General features: G+C 35.9%; 1 protein-coding gene across 1 annotated transcript in view; it reads left to right on the forward strand.

Annotated features, from left to right (window-relative positions):
* Positions 1 to 17,143, forward strand: part of pkib (protein kinase (cAMP-dependent, catalytic) inhibitor beta) — a 49,624-nt gene extending 32,481 nt beyond the window's left edge. The window contains exons 2-3 of the mRNA XM_007255394.4: positions 14,449 to 14,620; positions 16,141 to 17,143. Of these exons, the coding sequence (XP_007255456.2) occupies positions 14,476 to 14,620; positions 16,141 to 16,223 (228 nt within the window). The 5' untranslated portion in view covers positions 14,449 to 14,475 and the 3' untranslated portion in view covers positions 16,224 to 17,143. The remainder of the gene's footprint in view (positions 1 to 14,448; positions 14,621 to 16,140) is intronic.
* Positions 17,144 to 17,511: the final 368 nt, after the last annotated feature.

Raw genomic sequence — 17,511 nt, forward strand, 5'->3', positions numbered from 1 at the left:
GGACTATTATTGCTCTTCTAATAACACCATCAACCTGGGGGAAACCCTCCTTTTAGTGGCTTGATGTGTTTGCTTTTTCAGTGTTTATGCCTGATGATAACATGGAGCAATAAACATGCTTACGTTATGAGCTGCTTATCCTGCATTGTCTTAATCTGCATGGTTGAATCATAGTCAACAAAGCAATGAGAGTGTTCAGCTCTGTTCGCTTAGAGGATGTTAGTTCCACACAGTGTCATAAAATGATCAAAAGTTTCATCAAAACAAGCTTGTTTTTAATTAAATAGTTTATAACTTGGATTGTTTCCCCTTTGCTTTGGTTTGTTTAGTGCAACAGAATGCGTCACAATAAGCCATGTGAGATCATTCTCTCTACTTATTGGTCAGGCCTGTCTGGGGTGGGAGAAAAAAGTAAATACAGGAAGAAGATTCTTTTGTTTTGGACTAGTGCATATTTCTGTGCAGATTAGCTTGGAGCAGCAGCAGAAATGGCATGAGTTCAGAAGCGCTGTAAACATTTGTGTAATAAATTAGGGTAAACTGCACCAGCAGAGACATTCACAAACCAGTGGAGTATTGGTGATAGTCATGTTGGATTGAGGTTGGATTGAGTTCACACCTCAAATAAACCGCTAATTTGGGGCCGTTCGTTTGGAACCAGACCGAGACTGCCTACTCATGTGGGTCTCAGTGCAGTAGTTTTGGTCCACAGCCATATCCTGTATTTACATCTGTCAAAATAAACCACACCGTGGGTGTGGAAAAAAATGAACCAGACCTAGATTTAATCAGACTAAAAATCGCAGGTGTAAAAATGCCCTTATTTAGTTATTTAGAGTACTACCACCCATGGGCAATACTTTAATATTTAGCTGAATATTTATCTGAAAATATTTACCATTACACTGTGCGAATAAAACACTGTAATATTCAATGTACCAGTTCTTTTCAGTACTGCAGTCAGTTTTCATTTTCATAAGGAAATGTGATGTATGAATATAAATTGGCAGTCATTTTCTGCTGAAGTTCAATTGAATTGTAAAATACAAATGAACCTTTAAACAGTTGCTTTTTCTCAACAACCATTATTGTGCAATAAATTGACTGCATTGAGAGGGCTAAAGTAGTCTTTTTGAGCATGAAAGCTCAGTGTTTCAGAAATCGCCACCAGTATTGCTCTACAGATAACAAAAGGCTGAATCACCTTCAAGAGAAAAGTATGTCAATCTTTATCTACTTTTTACATTTAGTACAAATATTTGTGGGCACTCTTCTAATGAATGATTTTAGCTTTTTTTCCGTTGTATCCATTGCTGACACAGATGGGCAGATGCACCCACACAGCTTGTCCACTTGTTCAATACCTGTACAGTACAAGAGTACCTGACAATATAATAGGACTATTGGCACATTGCTAAATAGCAGTTGGGGGCTAATGGGTTATAAAGTTAATCAGAATTGAGCTGTAGAGCTGTTGAATATCCAACAGGTTGACTTTTTAAATGCTCTTGTTACTGAATGCAACCTTCCCTGGACATTATGTCCAGTTACTTCAATTATTACTTTTTTAATAATTTGATAATTTGATGATTTTAAAAGAAACCATGAATCAGTGCTGCTCATTTTTGTCCATATAGTATATACACATACCAAAAAAACTCAAAGCAAGACCTTATAAAAATCAGGACATTTAGCAAAAACAGTGCATTAGTGTAATTACGTAATCTTCTATTAATTTAAATTGAGTATCAATGCTTATACTTAAATACTAGACTTAACACTTAAAGTGTTTATAGCAGTGGTGTAGAGTGGTTATCATGGGTTACCAGTGTAACATGTAGTTAAGTTAAATGTATTTTTACATCAGTGTAGTGCAGGAAAAACAGTTAAAATGATTACAGGCTGTAGCAACAGGCTCCAATCACAGGCTGTAGTTAGTGTAAGCTGTTCTCCCTTTTGGACACAGCCATTGAAGTAAACACAGGGAGAAAAAAAACACAGCACTTACAGTACTGTTATGTTGCTGTCTTAACAAAGTGCTCCAGGATGCTTGTGCTTCAAGTGCTTGTGAGTAGCAGCCGTTCTGCTGTGGGAAAGCTGTGGCTCATACCTAGTTTGGGCTCAGCACAGCATACAAGCTGTACTGCTGTACCTCTTTTACTAGCATGCCTGGATGTTGCGTAGTTTGACACTAGAGGCATCTCTTAAGGACCATCTCCCGTTTGCAAAGCTTACAGAGCACCACATTTTGAGTCTCTGTCTAAAATACTTTTGTCCAAACTTTTTGAACATTTTTTTACACAGAGCTTGCTCTCTGAAAAAATATGTGCTACGTCACAAACCACACACATCTATACTTTACTTGCTGCATTAATGAATGTACACCTGACATTGGTGCATTATTCTGAATAAACTTTTTTTTTTTGGGGGAAAAAAAATGTTATTATTCTGACCTAGTTATTAAATTCAGCACATTTTCTTGTTGATTTGTAATATATTTTCTCCCTGCATTGTGCTGCATTGGCACTTAATTAAACCCTATATAAATTAAAAGTCCTCCTGCTGTTCTAGCCTATAGTGTTTTATTGCCCAGGCTCTGAAAGCCTGTGATTTAGCCAGCCTTCTTTTGGTCCTGGGTCCTCAGCGGTAGGGTGACATTTGCACTGCAGAATCGCTTGAACTTTCCACCCACAGATTTTGAACTTTACCTTTTTAGACTGTATCTCTGGTGGCTGTTTAAAAGAAGGGACCTCATGGTAATATAAATGCACTTATAAATAGAAAATCTCTGCTCTGCGTCAGCTGATGCATAATTCATCCTCTTTTGTGGTACCTTATAATGTTGTAAGTGGCTTTGAGTAATAGTAATGATTGATTAAGTGTATTATGAGTCATGGATTATTATGTAGAAGTAAGCTGTATGTAGTCTGTCGTGACAAATCCTTCTATCTACAATACTACCGGTTTAAAAGAGAAAAAATATAAAATTCAGTGGAAGTCGATTTGAAAAGATTTTGTTGGAGCATTTCTGTGACTCTATTCATAATGTAATTTTGACACAGAGTATGTCAAAAAGTGAAAAGCAGTGGTCCTACTATTGGAAGTTTGGTTAAGTCCATCATATTGCCACAACCATCTGACAATTTGCTTTTAGTCACACGGCTGTGAGTAGTGAACGCTGCACATACCGCGAGTGTAAACAGCATGGAGCACACAACAACATTTGTTCATAGCTGTGGTAATCAGTGTTATCTGGCTAATATATCAGATTAAATTGTGCCTTATCAGCAGTTATCTCAAATAAAAAGATATATATTTGATAGCTGGGTCAGATTGAGAGCGAATCACATTCTCACCATAAGCGAACCACTCCAGAGTTTGTTTGGGACCAGACCGAGACCAGGTCCTCTATCAGGTCTTGGTCTGGTTGTTTGATCCGCACCCGAGTGCAGCATTTTACACTTTATTGACCTAAGTGGTAATGCATTTTAACTGTGTGTATATTCACATCACGTGTAAGTTAACGTAAACTCCAGCACGAACAAGTAACGTATAAATAAACACAATTTCCATCAGTTCTGTCAGAAAGCCTTTGTTAATACAGAGATCACTTGGGGGTTTAAAGTGTTTAATAGTTAGAGGGTTTATTGTTCTGGATATTTTACTGAAAGCCAGTTATGTTAGAATAAGCTTTATTTGTCTTACTGTCTTTATAGCTGCATTAAAACATTTTAATGTTAGAATAATTTAAATGTAACAAAAGGCTTTGTGTTTTAATAAATATTCACAGAGAATAATCTCAAAAGTATAAAATAGTAAATTCATAAAAATATGTGATATACTTTTCATTCAACTAAAATGTATTTGCCTAAAACTAGTGATAACTAAATTACTAAAATGTGACTAAAAATGAAAACTTTTTGTCAAAAGATTAAAACTAAATCAAAATCACCTGTGCTTTTCTGACACATAGGTCACACCACTGCATATTGGAAACTCCTAACAGTGCAAAATTCTTCTCTGTAATGATCTCATTCTCAATGAATACTTAGTAAACAGGAATGTACATGAACAGTATTTGATATAGATATCAGAATTAGAATTTCCATTTCTGTACTTGTCATATAACGATAGAAATAATAGAAAGTCCTGCTGCTTTTTACATTCTTTGTGTGTTGAACATCATTTGTGATCTCTGAAGTGCCTGTTTGAATTAGCCCTCTCAGTGCAGCAAATGGGTCTTCAATACTGAACCTGAAGGTCAGATAATTGATTCATCTAATAAGCTGTTTGACATGCAGCACTGTCACTTTTAAGTCATTGTAATAAATTGGTGGTCATTTTACTTTGTTCTCCCTCCTGATAAAATCTCGGAAAAGGGAAATGAAATAACAGCATCCAGCCTCCACACAATCAGCACACCACAGACCAGGCTGCTTCTATCATATCAGGCCATGCAGTTGTAGATTTTCTCCTGCATTGTTTCTGCACATATTGACCAAACAATGCCTGTCTCATTAAGGGCATCAGTCAAATAAACAAAGACACTGCAGTACAAAAGGGTAGCAGCCATGAACCACTTCAGGGTGTGACATCATTCCTCTTTAAACAGCCGCCTGATTCTCTGGACATGATCCCTAAGGCCCCTGTTGGAAAACAATTAAGAGTGATTGTGTTTCTAATTTTTTTCTAGCATTATATTTTTTAACTCTGCTTTTTTATGTTTTATCATTAATTTTTTATGAACTCCAAACATGAGGGATTAGTCTGGCCACAAATGTGGTTTCCCCTTCAAAGGCTGTTATAAACACATATCCATTTCCCAGAGAATCCCCTAATCTGGTCCCATGAGGTCACCTCGCTTTGTCTCTGATTTCTCAAGGCTGAACTTGGTTTTCAAGGCTGAACGTGTTGAAAGTAACCTGCCATTGCAGCAAAGTAAGGTTGTCTTAAATGTCATCTATATTTAGACAGAGTGAGAGCAAAGGCAAGATGACTGAGAGAAACACTTGGTTGTCACTCTAAGGCTGAAAGCAGTGGCCAAGTCTAGGGATGCTCAGTATTAAGGAGGTTAATCAAAATAATTAGATAAATTAAATTTTTTGACTAATTGAATGAATAATGCAATTTTCATTTAAAATTCAAAATGGGATAATTGAGATTGTACATTTTATATAGAGAATCTGACAGAGGAAATCTCTGTAGATAGACATTTGTTTATGTCAGAAACCTGTATAGAATGTGGCAGTGAATTTTATATTTGAAATGTTCCCTTAACTAAAATAAAAGGAGGTTATGGTTAATCACTGTGTTTAAATTAAATCTGCATGTAAGGTTGAAGGGGACTGCTTACTAGTAATTAAAAAAAACAATGTGGAAGAAAATATCTTTTTTTTTTATTAAATCTAAAGGGAACAGTAGCTTGTTAATAACTTTTAATGGTTCTGTTTGTTTAAAAAAACTAAAGTAATGTAAGAAATAAAAATGTAAATTGTAACTGAGAATTGCTCATTTATTTAAAGAATATTGCAATAATTATTTTTACACTATTTCACAGCCCTGCTCAGAATACAGTTTGTTGGCATTACAGTATTTAGATCTGACAAAGTTAGTGGAATGTACAAAAATTTACATCCATTTGAGGTGTACATATTGTATCATACACAGTTACATTGTTATTTTTAAAACAAAATAAAAAATCAATAATAGCATCAGTCTGTATTGAAAGCAGACTATTTTGTAATTGTTTTGCTATTTACTCTTAATATTTAAGGGTATTTTGGTACAATTGTTTATGTTTGCAGTTTGTATGTATGCACTTTTATTTTAGTATTGTGAGTCTACTGTCATATTACATTATTTTCTCATCATTCGAAACTGTTATACTACGTGAAACCTTACTGTTTATTTTCTTTCTGCAGTATATACCTGAAATATTGTTAGCATATTTTTAGGCCAACATTGCATTAATATAATAGTATTTATACAAAGTATGCATTTAAACATTGTGTTTGCAATTAAAATATACTGATTTTAATTGACTGACTGATTGTTTAAAATCAAGCTCTAGTCTACAGTCTTCAGAGATGATTCAGTGAGCAGCTGTTCTTTGGAGTTTCTTATCTGCCTGCAAAAATGAAGCTCACGAGGCCAGAGGGCCTCATTTTCCTTTTATTATGAAACCTAGCGATTTTATGTTGCCTATTGTTTTCTGCTTCATATAAATAGAACTCATTTTTACTACATTAATCGATGCAATGTGAATAACTTAAAGACAAAATCACGTTTACATATTCAGTATGAAGAACTTGTCAGCTTATCAGCCCATTAAGTGAAGTGGCACTTCATTAGGAAAAGCAGACTGAGCTCTTCTGTGGAAATCAGCTTCAAGTGCAGTTGATGTCCAATGAGTCCTTTGATCTGTTTTTATTAATAATATTGACAGTAAAAGCAACAACTATTCCCGATTGGGGTGTTAAAAAGATATATATATGAAGTCATGCAAAAAAAATGCATGTTGATATATTTAACAAATGTATAATGTATAAAGTTTTAGTAATACTGGTATCACCAGATAAAAAAGTGTTTTAAAGTATGAGCTTTGGACAAATTACTAAAATTGACGGATATTTTAAGCTGACAGTCTAAAGAAACGGCAAAAGATGAACAAACCAACTATAGAAATACTATTCTCATAATGTTATATTCACATTAATAACTTGTTTTTAAATGTTATATATTTATGACTCTCACTAATATTAACTGCATGCCAAGGGCCACTACTAGCCATTCTCAAAACAATGTATCCTTAATAAATACATCAAGGTAAATAAATAACTTTTAGGTCTGTAGGAGAATCATACCACCAAACAATTACATATAGAGTATTCATCAATAAACTGAAAATCGTGCTGTTCTGATCTTGATGATTTCTTCAGGTGAGGAGGATTTCCCCACTATAATTGCTTGTTCAGTGTTGGCTTAATCTTCTTTCATTTTTCATTCAGCCTTTTCCTCCAACTGCTTTATCTTTCTGCCTCACTTGCTTCTCAAGGGAATAAGATATTCTAAGCTCCTTCTTTGTGCAAGAGCTGTGATTCCACCTTATTGGGCGTTTAGAGTTTTCGCTCTGATTAGGGGAATGTGTGTGCCGTGTTAAGGAGCAGCTAAAGAGAGACTTTTAGAAGAGTGCTATTTTAATGCTTGTTACAGTGGCTTTGCTTAGATTAACACAGGATTAACCTTGTTTGCTTGTTTGTTTTGACGTTTTAAAGTAGATGCCAGCTGCTATAAAAGTGAAACTGTGCACGTAACCATACTGTGTGTATTTTGTGGTTTTTGGCTCGTTTTAACAGTCTCCTCTACTGAGCCTCAACTCAATCCAGCCACCTAAAATGCTTAAATGAGCTGATTTGATGCCATACCCAGGCACAGATGTGTCTGTCAGGTCCCACAGTGGCTGGAAAATGTGTTAAATGATGCCTGTTGAGACACGAGCACAGGTGTGTGTCAGTGGTATGGATTTTGACAGGTCCTCTGTTGCTTGTGTCATAACAGGGCTCGGGTAAGCCTGTGAAAACCAACTAGGGGTGGCTGGTTTTGTCGAACACATGGTCTGTGAAATTGGTGGAGAAACACCAGGGTCAGTGTTTTTTCTTTATGGCTCAGTGGGTCAGAAATGTAAGAATGAACCAAGCTTTGTCAGTTTAAAAGTGATGATACAATAATGATAAATATTCATAAATTATAAAATATGCTGTCCTTAACAATTGTATTTTTTGTATTGATTATTAGTTATAAATAATTAGTATGAATTAATTATCTGTGTATTTTCATTTGTAGCAAAAATGCAATGACCAATTTAACTAAATACTTGTGCTTTCTAGTTATAGCATATTAATAGCAGCCCACATGTTGCTACTGCTTGCCTCATGCATGAATAATCCTACAATGCTACAATGTTTTTGATCAAAAACTTTTTCATGTTATCAGTGTTCTCTGTTCTCTACTGAAACTGTGCACATTATTAAAGAAATAAGGTTTGTCTCAACTATTCACTAATACTTTATATAACATGCAAAGTAACATGACTCAACAGTGTCCTCTGAATGTTGACTACTGTATAAACAGTACATCGTTTGCTGTTTTCGTTAAATCCTTAATGTGTGTTAATTCAGCTGTTGTTTTTAATGTGTGAAAGAAGAATACAATCAGTTTGAATAACCGTGAGAAGAACACTATATTAATATTGTACAGGGATTGAGCCTAGGGATTGAGCCTAGTTGTGTACTATATTTTCAGTTTAATGGGAAATCTTCATTCAAAATATCGTGTAGTCAGAAACTATTCTGAGAAACTGTCTGTAGGTTTCACATGTAGTCTGATTCAGAACTTAATGAAATGCAAATTTAATAAAAGAGTGAGTGAAGTTTACTGTCTTTTGCTAAACAAACAAATGCTAAAGCTAAGTTACTAAGTTTGTACAGCTTGTGTCTTTTATTTAGCTTACCTGAATAAATACTTGATTTAAATTTTAAATAAAAAATATTTTTTCATCCCTTTAAGTTATAAATGCTCGGCTGCATTGAAAATGTGGGTTACCCTCAATGTATTTCCGAGTAAAAATAATTAAACATACAGTTTACTGGCTCTTCGTGATGGCAATATGTGCTGCAGAAAAAACTGCACTGTAGTGCGTGGGTAAGCATTAAGATTCTGTGAGGTGTTATACTTTTAATTACTGTTTAAAATATGTTAATGTGTTTCAGTATGTCAAATGCTTTGCTATGTTTAAGTACTACAGATTAATTTATTAAGGGTTACAGTCATCTCTCCAATCAGTTTCAGGACAGTCTTTTAGTGTTTTACATTAAGCCTTATATTGTGTTTTTAATCCATTGGATGGTGTATTGCCATCACAATATGTAGCAGCATAATCACATTATGGTATTTTGGCCATACTGTGTCTCCCCAGCTTCTGGGCCTGGCACTGCTCTCTCTCTCGCTCTCTCTCTCTCTCTCTCTCTCTCTCTCTCTCTCTCTCTCTCTCTCTCTCTGTCTCTCTCTCTGTCTCTCTCTCTGTCTCTCTCTCTCTCTCTGTCTCTTTCTCTGTCTCTGCTGGTGATGAATGGGTTTAAAGCTGTCTGAATAGAGGCACGGCTGTAGCCTGCTGGAGCTTCTTTTTCTAAGTGCTGTGTGCTCACACCAGCCTGAAGAGCTGCCCTGGCCAACAACCAAGGGTGTGTGTGTATGTGTGGATGTGTGTATGTGTGTGTGTGTGTGTGTCCCAGAGTACCACCCACCCACCCATGTGCTATAGATCACACAGACACACACAGACACACACAGACACAATCGCTTACTAAAGCTCTTGGAAAAGCCACACTGAGCCGTTAAGAATGTTCGCTTTAGCAGAGAGGACCAGAGGCAGCTGGCTGCAGCTGAGGTGCGTCAGAATCGATTAGGTTCAGGGGGGTTTGCTTCTAAGCCACAGTGTTATAGATAGTGTCTTAGCAATATCATAGAGCACTTTTGCGCAAAGAGGTTACTCACACACCATCAGCCTGTGTGTTGTGTCATTATAAATCACTGTGCATTGATTTCAGGGCCGTCTTATCCCTGCAAGAAATGAATAAATGAAGATGAATGTTGGACGGACAGATGTACAGATGGGTAGAAAATCTTCTTTATTACTGTAGATGGACAAATAGACAGACACACAGATAGCCATGTAAATTAACAATGCAGTGTGTATTAGAGTATTTCCACCTATATTGATACAGTGTAGTGTTGGATAGATACATATAAAGTATTTTCTATGACTGTGGAAAGACACGATACAGACAGACAGAAGGACAGATATATCAGAACAGTGCATACTTTATTGGTACCAGTAGTCATACAGTGTCGGTATCTGTATAACATTTGTGTAGTGTTTTCGATTTTATGACCCTCTGATCTCTGCAGAGGATGAATGAATGAATTAATGAATGAATAAACAAATGGACAGCTTAGTAGACAAAAACATTGTCTTGGATAACTGGATAGACAAGTAGACAAAGAGACAGACGACTAACCATGCAGAATAATATTGTAGGTGGTTTCATTCATTTTAAATTTACAACAAAAGTAGAGACCAGAGGCAGGGCCAGACTTGCCTCCTCTTTTTTTAAACCCCGCCACATTCTCTCGGAACAAGTGTCCCAGACCACTATCATTGAGTAAATAGCACAGCTAAAAGAACCAGTAGCAAAGTGTGTTTTCCACTGGATGCCCTGTTTGTCCAGTTAGTGTTATATTTCCACAGAAAAAGTGCTCTTCATGTATTTTTTATCACAAAAGAATTTACATTTCCATCAAATTACATTACAGATTTATTTGCCGATGAGACAAACTGGTCTCGAACTCCTGCAAGAGAGTCAGCACTTTCTAAAAATGAGTTTAATTAGTATTTTGACTTGGTCCAAACCAGAGAAAAAATATGATATAAGAGCTAGACAAGACAAAGAGCAGCACCTCTAACGTAAGCTGGCTCACTAAGAATAACATTATACTAATTGTATTACATTAGTTTATGCTTATATCAGACCAAAAAATGCACACAAATTTGTACAGTGTGTCTGTTAATATGACCAACAGCACTAAACCACATGATACATTATAGTATGCTTAAGTAGTTACTTGTTAGTAGTGATGGAGTCAACAACTCCGAGTAAAATAACAAGTCCTGATCCCTGACTGACTCAGTTGCCCGAGGTTAAAGTCTTCCATAAATAGCTCTGGACAGCCTCTCAGAATAGCTCCAGCTGACTGATGGGCCTTGATTAAATTCTAAATCTTGTGCCGTCCAACAGGTGATTACCCTCTACTCCTCAAATAAACCCAGCTAGGGATGAAGCGCCATCTGTTCAATGGGTTAGCAGGCTTTCACTCCTATGGAAAGTAAAAGTAATACAGTTGGGAGGGAGATAGTGAGAGAAAATGGGTGTGTATGTGAGTCTTAGGTCTAGGGATTACTGTAGGAGGGCAGAATAACAGCTTTCTGAGAACATGTGCATGTTTATTTGTCTCTACTGCCTCAGATCTCACCCAGATTAATGACACAGTTTGACCTGTTGTACTGTCCCGTGCATTATAATGGAAGGCTATTTTCTGATTGCATGGAATGTTCTACTTAAAATAGAATAAAAATACATTAGTATTATACTTTGGTCAAATACGTGCAAGTACTTGTAAAGTTTAAACACACTTAAAAAAAGTATAATATATGTTTTATATGTTTAATGTATTCTTTAATAAATACATTTACATACATTTAAGTACATTTATTTATTTTTTTCTAGCAGATATTTCTCTAATTTCTTTTTTCACTAAGTGTGTTTAAAAACAACTGCTACAGTAATTCAAAGCATGATTTATCTAACATGTTATACAGACACTTTATGTTTTTAAAAGTTAATTGTATTTACTACAAAGGTAAAATGTACAGTTGTAGTAGTTGTAGTATTTATTGTATTTTAGTTTCACTATAAGCAATTTTAAAATATGGATTTACTATTTTGTTCAGATGGCGTTTTTATTCTGGAAAGGTCTCAGGCCTGCTTGTTTTATATCAGCTCTGATAAGCTTGAGAAGGTTTGTGCAGTCGTCCACGTCTCCCTTGGTGTTTTTTTTTTTTTTTTGGCTCCCACAAGTACATATTTCAAGGCTCTTCGGGCTGGTGTTTCCATTTCCATTGAGAGGACGTGACCAAGCATTGACCACCGCTGTCTCTCTGCCTTCCTGGACAGTGGCTTGCATTCACATTTCTCATACAGTGCTTTATTGGAGATGAGGCTGTGAGGCCATACATGTCCAATGACATGGGTCCAGTCTATCCAGGCTATTTTTAAGTATACTAATCATTAGTGTGTATTGTAGCATAACATAAAAAATTAAGTTTACTTAAATCTGCTTTTTTACTTGGGCATACTGATCTCTATTCACTATTCCTTCACTGGCTTCAAAGTGGTAGCTTTACAGGAAAATGTAAAATCTTCTGAATTTAATTTAAAGGCAGTTTGTAGCATTTCTATTGGTCCCTTCATTGGTGAAATGTTAACTGAATGAAAATAACAAATAATATTTAATTATTTGGTTGCCTTAGCCTGAGAAGAAAATAATTCTGATGATATCTGGAACTGTAAATCATGTATTGTATCTCCATTTTGCATTACAACAAAAAATGGAGATATAATACATGACCTACAATTTGAGATATCACCAGATTTATTTTCTTCTCAAGCTAAGGTAACCAAATAATTAAATAGTATGCTTGTTTTACACCACAGTAATCCAAAGTACAATGCAATTCTGTGCATTACCATGGTGCACTGGCTTCTCTGTTAAATTAAGAACTATACAATTGTTGGACATTTTTGGTTTGACAGTGATAAAGCATAATCTTATATTAAGATTATAGAAAAAAGTGATATGCAGTATTTTCTTTAATCCTGTATTCTAAACTATTATTTGCCCTTTTACAGATTGCTCAGAGTCCTAATAAGACTTAATAGGTTTAAGGACTCTAGATTAGTGTGTAAGTATGTATTCAGCCACTGTCCAGTGTCGGTTTGGTTATGTAGAGTGTCGGGGGAAAAAAAATAAATAAATATATATATATATATATATATATATATATATATATATATATATATATATTCTCTGACTGAATCTCAAACCCAAACAAGACAGATTTATGTTTCATATTTAATAATCTAATGAAATATCTTTTAATCATAAAGTAGCCATTGCTGAGAGGCTTTTTACAGTTAAAGCACTATTACAGAAAATACTCTATATTGGGAATTATGAGGTACACAGGCCCTCTGCTGGCCACAGTTTTAAACTGCAAGTCATTGGGGCCCCTGAAGAGAATCTATTAATAAATGTAATAATGCTTATAAGAGATACAACATAGTAAATCGATGGGAGGTTTATGTAACTGCAGGGGATGCATAATTCCCACAGTATTGCTATTGATTTCAGAGAGTAAAAGAACATGATATTGCGGCTGGTGTGTTCCATAGAAGACTGGAATCTAATTGTCTTATTATAAAACAATAAAGAAATACAGTGTGCCCCCACTCGCAGTGCAGAGCTGTAAGAATATTTATACATTGATCTGTGTGTTTTGTTCTGCTGAGCATTGTGACACACCATATTGAAATTGAAATGAAAACAATAACTGGAGATTTAAGCTACAGTTGTGTGCACTAGTTACATGTTATACAATCCCAGATAAGCTTAAGCCAGGTTACCTTCCAAAATGTATTGAAAACTAATAAGTAGTACAATTTATTAATTTTCATTTACTCATTTCTTGTTGTTCCAAAATTGTGTTACTGAAAAAAAATATGAAGTACCTTTTGGCATGAAGTGTGTTATATATGTATAACATAAATTAATGTTGTTGTCCTGCTATAACATATTTGTTCTTAAATCCTTCTGAACTTTGATGGAAAGTCAATGTAAAATGACTATTATCCCAGTCAGTCTTTGTACCATTTTACCCATAGGTCCTTATCGAAATGCACAAAATATATACAAATTCTCTTATTTATTCATGGGTGTGTTTTAAGTAGCTTTCAACTTAGTTATTTTTGATAAACATTTGTAAAAATTAACTCCCAACAGTTTTATCGGCTGAAAAAGTGTGTAAAATGATATAATAAACTGTGCATAATATATTGTGTGTCTTGATTTGAAACTAAATGATTCTATTTCTTCTGATATGATCCACTCACCCCTCCTGGGAACTTATGCACAGGGGTGTACGTGCATTGGGCATGAACCTGTGTTGCCAAGATAGCATTGAACGTCTGACTATTGACGTCTGCCTAGGTTGTATTCAGTGGTGCACCTCATTTTCCATTCCAAAGATAGCAATCCACCAGAAATTTAGATAAAAACATTTAATTTCGACACCAGCACATCGATCAGTGTAGATATATGGTTGTAAGATAGTAATGAGCATCACTACGCACCTTGTGTAGGGTGTGAGATACGGCCCTCAGTCTGTATAATGAACCTTTACTCCACCGTAGGAAAAGGATGACCTTAACTGTCCAGTCTTCAAATCTCCATTTATATCCACATATCATACGATATCATATGATGCTGCAGGATTTATCATCTTCCTGTATTATAATACCTGAACATATACACTGACATTCCAGACAATGTTGGATGGCGGTATTTAAACTTATCATGAAGCGGTACCTCAGGGGATGGCTTGGGAATGCCCACACCTGGTGAGGTTAAATGCTGGTCAGTGTGCTCATGGCAAGCAGTCCTTCTATATACACAAACATGATTGTCTAACTGTTGTGTCTGTTGAATATTTCTAAAATGGCTACATAAAACATAAATGCACAAAAACTAAAAAAATATATATCTGATCTCTTGCAGATAATGCTATGAGGAGAAGGTCCAGAGATGACTGATGTGGAGCCTGTCGTCACTGACTTCGCCGCCACGGGTCGGACTGGCCGGCGGAATGCTATGCCAGATATCTTAGGATCCAATGCGGGCCCTGGAGCATCAGAACTGCCAAATAAACTGGCTGAGCTTTCTGTTGGAGGTATGCTACCCGGCCACTGATTGATATCCAGTTGCTCTGATGAAGATCTGAACATCAGTATGATATATGGATGTGAATGGAGATCTGAAGACAAACCCGAGCATTGGCACTTACTGCCACTGGGTCCTAGCTTAATCCTAGCCCAAGAAAAGTTTAATAGTTAAACTATATAGAAGAGTATGTAACCAGAAACAATAATGAAATAAAACTGTTTGGAACTGTAGAGATTTAAAGATGCTGTGATTCCATGGCTGGCATGCATTTGTCTCATTGGTATCTACTTTTTAATCTGGCAGTTTATTACAGGTCACCATAAAGGCAGACGATCTGCCACGGATGAAAGCAAACTTACACATGTACATGTTCACTGGGTGATTCTTTCTCCTATATGCAGTGTAACAGGGCATTAAAGAGGGTTAGTCACCTGTAACTTAAAAAAAGGACACAATTCAAAAATGTTAATAAAAATGATTAAATTAAGTATTAGTAATATTTACATATTGTCATTGTCCAAAAACGTCTTCTTTTTTCTACATCATTTGATACATTTGTACATATATCATGTCAGCATTGTTTTTGTAATGTGTGTATGTGCAATAGTCACACATCACAGGATGTGTAATGTCAATTAATAATTCTAAAACCTTTTTACTGCTTGATACAAAACAAAACTTCAGAATTGTCTTAGTTTCCTGATATAGCTACCTAAGATGGATTTTATCTACCCAATATTACTTATTTTAGTCCAGTTTTGGTTACACAGAGGGCAATATTAATATCATAAAATGATACTTCTGGTGAAAATCCCTGTATTTGTATATCTTTCAATATATAGCACTGAATAAAAACTGCAGATCCAGTTTTCCAATATCATGCTTCAGCCCCTATTTTGTGATGGACTATCAGAAATGAAAACAGGAATTATATATTTTTACATTATGTTTTCTGTAAAATTGTATGTTAAAAAACTATTTGTATTAAATTAATTGGATTATCATTCTAATTTGTATAAAAAGGCATACATATTTATACTTCATTGCCCACAGTATTGTTTGACTGTGAGACAGGGACCAGGTCGCTTCTGAAAGGCTTATTGCTGTAAAGAGGCAAAATGCTTTGTCATTACAGATGCACTTGGCTCCAGTGCTTAAGTTGTTTTGTGTGGTTCTGTTATTTTCCGTGATCGTTATCCAGAGTCTGTTCACAATTCTGGCTGCCAGGCGACACAGCCAAAGGGGCCATCGTTCATTCTCGTTTTAATTGCAGCTTCAGAAGAAAGCCTGTGCTAATTTTTGTTGTTATTACAAATGACTCAAATTACAAATTACAAGTGCCTGCACCGGTGCCACCGAACACTATATGTAAACTAGAGTGTATAGCGAAAATGTATCTGATATCTGGTGTTTGAAGGTTTGCTTCAGTATTGTTTTAAGGAAGCTAAAAGGATAATATTGCTAATAGATAATAAAAGGATTTTGTACACTAAATGCCTAATTTTTTGTCTTTGCATTTTTCCACAGATGATGGTGAGCAGCAAGGAGAGGGGTCATCCTCAGGTGATGCAGCTAAGAACGCGGGTGAGGACAAGGCAGAAGGAACATAACTTCACTCATACACAGCCCTGAACTCGACTCGAGAGAGGAGCCAAGACAACATCTCGGTCTACCTCTCCTCAGACCCCCATGACCAGTCCACTGTTACGGCCATGCTCCGAGCTATGCAAGGCCACTCTGACGCAGGCCGACGAAGGAGGATGCCCATCACACCATCGGACCTCCTTTAAAATCCCCAATATGTTCAGAGGGCCAGAAACAAATATTTCACCTGCTGGGTGATGGTGATGATGTGTCATTCATGGGATTAAAGTCTTAAAGGTGGGATAAAGGTCTTACGGAAACACATGGGACATTTGAAACAATGGAAAAAAGGGACCTGTTTATTTATTTACAGGAATTGTCTCTGAATGTTGGTATGTAGTTGTGAGAATGTCAGATTTTTTGCACAACAGAAGTCAAAACATTCCATCTGGTGATGTAAGTACAATTTTTACCTTCAGTTCGTGGTTGGTCATTTGTGGTCAGCACCACAGCATCTACTTTGTGGGTTTTTTACTGTAAAAATGTGCTTTGTTAACATTTTTGTGAGAAGTGTTAGTGAGAAGTGTAAATATGGAACAGTACCTGACGTCTGCTGATTCTTTGTTGTCTGCTGCTGTTGGCTGTTGTGTCTGGTATTGTATTGCTGAGACTGCAAACATCAGTTAAGTTGTTAGGTCGGTGTAATACAATTTCCCTCAATGCTGTCAATAGCAAGACAAAAGAAAACACCTAAAGGTTCATTTTGTTCGTCTTTCGCTTTTCTTTTTCACTCTGTGTTATCGTAGGTCTATACGCTAAACAACAAGCTGTGTGGAATCAAATGTCATTTGTTTGTTAACTTCATCCTGAATTCTCATTACTGTCCATTGTAAGCTATGTACAAAATGTCATGATGCTGTACAATAAATCCTGTACCTAGTTTTTATAGTTGTTTTCAGACTCCCTGCTTGTTGCTCTCTAATTCTGATATTGTGTGTGGCCACTAGTGGGCACTATATGCTCCCTAAAAACAATGTCCTTAGAGTTCATCAGTATCTTGACATGCAGTTACATTTTTATCTATTCATTTTAACTAAACCGTTAGAGTCCGCACACTCAAATCCATGCAAAAGTCACATTCATATGCAAGCTTTCAGTCACAGACCTTCTCCGAGGCATAGATAAGTGACCACACAGTTTGTATCAGCCAATCAGATATGTGAGAAGATCCTGATACACATTAAAGACACTGACTCTCCCACAAGATATAAATAATGTTTTACAGATGTATTGATTAACAGGTGCACACACCTT

Source organism: Astyanax mexicanus, chromosome 1, assembly GCF_023375975.1.
Source record: "Astyanax mexicanus isolate ESR-SI-001 chromosome 1, AstMex3_surface, whole genome shotgun sequence".
Taxonomy (NCBI): domain Eukaryota; kingdom Metazoa; phylum Chordata; class Actinopteri; order Characiformes; family Acestrorhamphidae; genus Astyanax; species Astyanax mexicanus.